A 3,473-nucleotide genomic window follows, 5' to 3' on the forward strand; every position below is an offset into this window, starting at 1 on the left:
AGGACGAGGTGGAGGTATAGGTTAGCGCAGCAGTCGTGGAAGGGGCCGGTGCGGACCGCCCCCCAGCAGCAAAAGCGGTCCTTACCGATCCACACCTAATGCAGCTTGATCATAGCAAAATTTGAATATTTTTAAATGCCTGGAGAACAAGACAAGCAGAAGCCCGCGAAGGAGGAGGAGGTCTCGCTCGAGGACCGCCTGCTCGAGTAGAAGATCAGGCTGCTTGCCGAACATATGTGTGCGGACGCTCTTGAAGTACGGGAACAAGGCCTTAAGGAGCTTAAGGAAGTGGTCCGGGCCTCTACCTCGACCATGACCTCAGTCCCCAAGCCTTTCAAGTTCCTGAAGGCGCATTACCCCGCGTTGGAGCAGGCCTTCGAAGCCACCCGGGAGACAGACTACCGGAGTCGACTGGCAGACTTCATGTCCGTGCTGGCGATGACCTTCACCAGCCACTCCTAACGGAAGAGTCTGTCCTACCTGCTGCAGGGCACGCGCCGGGACTACCAACAGTGGGGCCACGAGTACATCTCACACCTGGCTGCGAACATCGGCAAGGAGTACGAGGCGAGGGTGGCCGCGGGGCAGGACTGTGGAGAGCTGATGCAGCTGGCGGCAGAAATCGTGCCCTACTTCATCGACAACAACGCCGAGCACGACGCCATCGACCTGCTGCTGGTGATCGACCGGCTGCAGGACATCCAGAAGTACGTCACCCGTGCAAATTTTTCAAAGGTGAACCAGTACCTCACGGCCTCCTCCAGCTACAGCGCCGACCAGGACGAGCTGGAAAAGACCCTGGCCATCCTGTTCGAGATGTCGCTGGAGCACGGCGAGTTCATGAACGCCCTGAGGATGGCGCTCAAGCTGGATGACTACGAGAGGATGTGCACCGTGTTTGGAAGCTGCACGGACCCGCTCATCCGCAAGCAGCTGGCCTTCGTGCTGGCCCGGCAGCGGGTCTACATCGCTGACCTGGAGCCCGAGCTGAACGACATCATCAGCAACGCCCGGCTGTCCGAGTACTTCACCCTGCTGGCCAAGGATCTCGAGGTCAAGGACCCCAAGCACCCCGACGAGATCTACAAGACCCACCTGGAGAAGTCGAAGGCGGCGCTGGACTCGGCCAAAGAGAACCTGTCGACCACCTACGTGAGCGCCTTTGTCAACGCAGGCCTTAAGGACGACCTGCTCATGCTCAGCAAGAAGAAGAAGGACCATGAGCAGTGGATCCACAAGACGAAGGAAGACGGGCAGATTGCCGCTGTGGCCTCCATTGGCATGCTTGACCTGTGGGACCCTGACACTGGCGCTGATGACATCTCGCCCTACCTCGAGCTGCAGGGCCCTGCCCTCGCAGGTGCCTATCTGGGCACGGGCCTCTACAACGCTGGGATCACTTCTGAGGAGGACGCTGCTAAGGCGCTGCTGTGCGACGCCCTGGAAAACGGCGAGCCTTCGGTCCACGCCCCTGCGATCCTGGGGCTCGGCATCGCCTACGCAGGACAGAGCAGGGAGGACATCCAAGAGGTGTTGGTGCCGATCATCATGAACCCCGAGCTGAAGATGAGCCAGCGCGCCTTTGCCGCACTGGCGCTGGGGATGATCTTCGTGGGCAAGTGCAACGACGAGGTGGCAGGGGCAGTGATCGACACCCTTATCGAGAGCACCGAAAAGGACATGGAGGACCCGCTGGCCAAGTTCTTCGCAGTGGGGCTGGGGCTGATCTTCCTGGGCCAACAGAGCCGGTGCAACAACACCCTGGAGGCCGTGCAGGTGGTGCAGGGCCCGATGGGCAGGTACTTCCAGCTGACCATCGAGGGCCTGGCCTATGCAGGCACGGGCAACGTCCTCAAGATGCAGGAGATGATGCACGTCTGCATGGAGAGCGAGCAGTACACCGAACTGGCAGTCATCTCCATGGCGCTGATCGCCTCGGGCGAGGAGATCGGCAACGAGATGTGCCACAGACTGATCAACCACCTGCTGCACTACGGGTCCCTGGCCAGCAAGAAGATGGTGTCCATTGCGATCGCCCTGCTGAACCTATCCAACCCCCGGGTGCCGGTGATCGACATGCTCGGCAAGCTCTGTCACGACCCGAACCCCGAGATCGCCAACCGGGCGGTGCTGGCCCTCGGGCTGGCGAGCGCGGGGTCGAACAACTCGCGGGTGGCCGACCTGCTGCGCGGCTTCGTAAAGTACTTCGAGCCGAACGGCCTGTTCTGCGTGCGAATCGCGCAGGGCCTGCTGCACATGGGCAAAGGGACGATGACCATCCAGCCGTGCCACTCCGAGAAGTTCCTGATGAACAAGGTGGCGATGGCAGGAGTGGTGACCTTCGTGCACTCGCTGGTCGAGATCAACGCCACGGTGCTCGGGCAGCACCACTACCTCATGTTCGCCCTGTCCCTGGCCATGTACCCCAAGATGCTGTTCATTGTCCCGTCCTGACCAGCTCGACGAAAACCTTCGCAACATGCCGATCCAGCTCCGCGTCGGGCAGGCGGTCGATACCGTCGGCCAGGCTGGCAAGCCCAAGAAGATCACTGGCTTCCAGACTCATGACAGCCCGGTCCTCATCGGCTGGGGCGAGCGGGCTGAGCTTGAGAGCGAGGAGTTCATGCCGCTCCAGGACACCCAGCTCGAGAACCTCATCATCGTCAGGCCCAACCCAGACTACAAGCCCGAGTAAGAGAAGCCCGTCCGCAAGCGCACTGGCTACTGAGCCGTGACACAAATAACCATGCACCATGCACCATGCACCATGCACCATGCACCTGTACCATACGCTGTGCAGAGTCACTCCGACAGGTCGATCTGCTCGGCGCTCACCTGCAGGGAAAGAGCCCGCAGGTTCACCTGCAGTCGCAGCAGGCCAGGTCGCTGTTGCTCGGCGAGCGTGGTGTACCTGTAGTTGCGGGCCAGGATCAGCTCTCCCCCTGCGACAGACAGGGCATGGTTCTCCCCGAAATCAGTGAGGTAGGCAGGCAGCCTGTCCCTAATAAGGTCAGGACTGACCTGCAAGACCCCGCTTAAATGGCAGCCTCCGTCTCTGACCTCAAATAAGACGGCCGCTTTCTCGACCCTGAAAAGGTTCTCCCTGCCGGCATTGGCCATGATTTCATTGCGGGGCTTGCCTACCAGGAACAGCACCAGCCGGCTGTCCTTGACTGGCAGCAGCAGCCCGTTAAAGTTGTTGAAGTTCAAGTCGTGTCCCTCAAATAAACGGTAACGCCGCTCTTTGAGTGCTCTTTAGAAGTTGTTCCCCGGGTAGACGAGCAGCCCCTTGTCGGGCACTGCGATGAGGGTGTGCTGCTCGCTGCTGCAGATCGCGGCAGAGGCGAAGGCGAACGGCAGGTCCGCGGGCAAGCGGACAGGAGGCTCCAGGCCAGTCTCAGTGATGCTGAGCGAGTAGACAGAGGCAACAGTGGTTTCCTCAGCCTTGCCGCCCAGAATGAAGACGCAGCCAG

General features: G+C 60.6%; 1 protein-coding gene across 1 annotated transcript; it reads left to right on the plus strand.

The window, feature by feature from the left end:
- Window positions 1–312: 312 nt before the first annotated feature.
- On the plus strand, window positions 313–2,454 carry LOC127595135 (uncharacterized). The gene is made up of 2 exons (XM_052056817.1): window positions 313–429; window positions 490–2,454. Exons 1-2 carry the CDS (start codon window positions 313–315, stop codon window positions 2,452–2,454), a joined length of 2,082 nt encoding a protein of 693 aa, XP_051912777.1.
- Window positions 2,455–3,473: the final 1,019 nt, after the last annotated feature.

Source organism: Hippocampus zosterae, unplaced genomic scaffold (genome assembly GCF_025434085.1).
Source record: "Hippocampus zosterae strain Florida unplaced genomic scaffold, ASM2543408v3 HiC_scaffold_412, whole genome shotgun sequence".
Classification (NCBI taxonomy): Eukaryota; Metazoa; Chordata; class Actinopteri; order Syngnathiformes; family Syngnathidae; genus Hippocampus; species Hippocampus zosterae.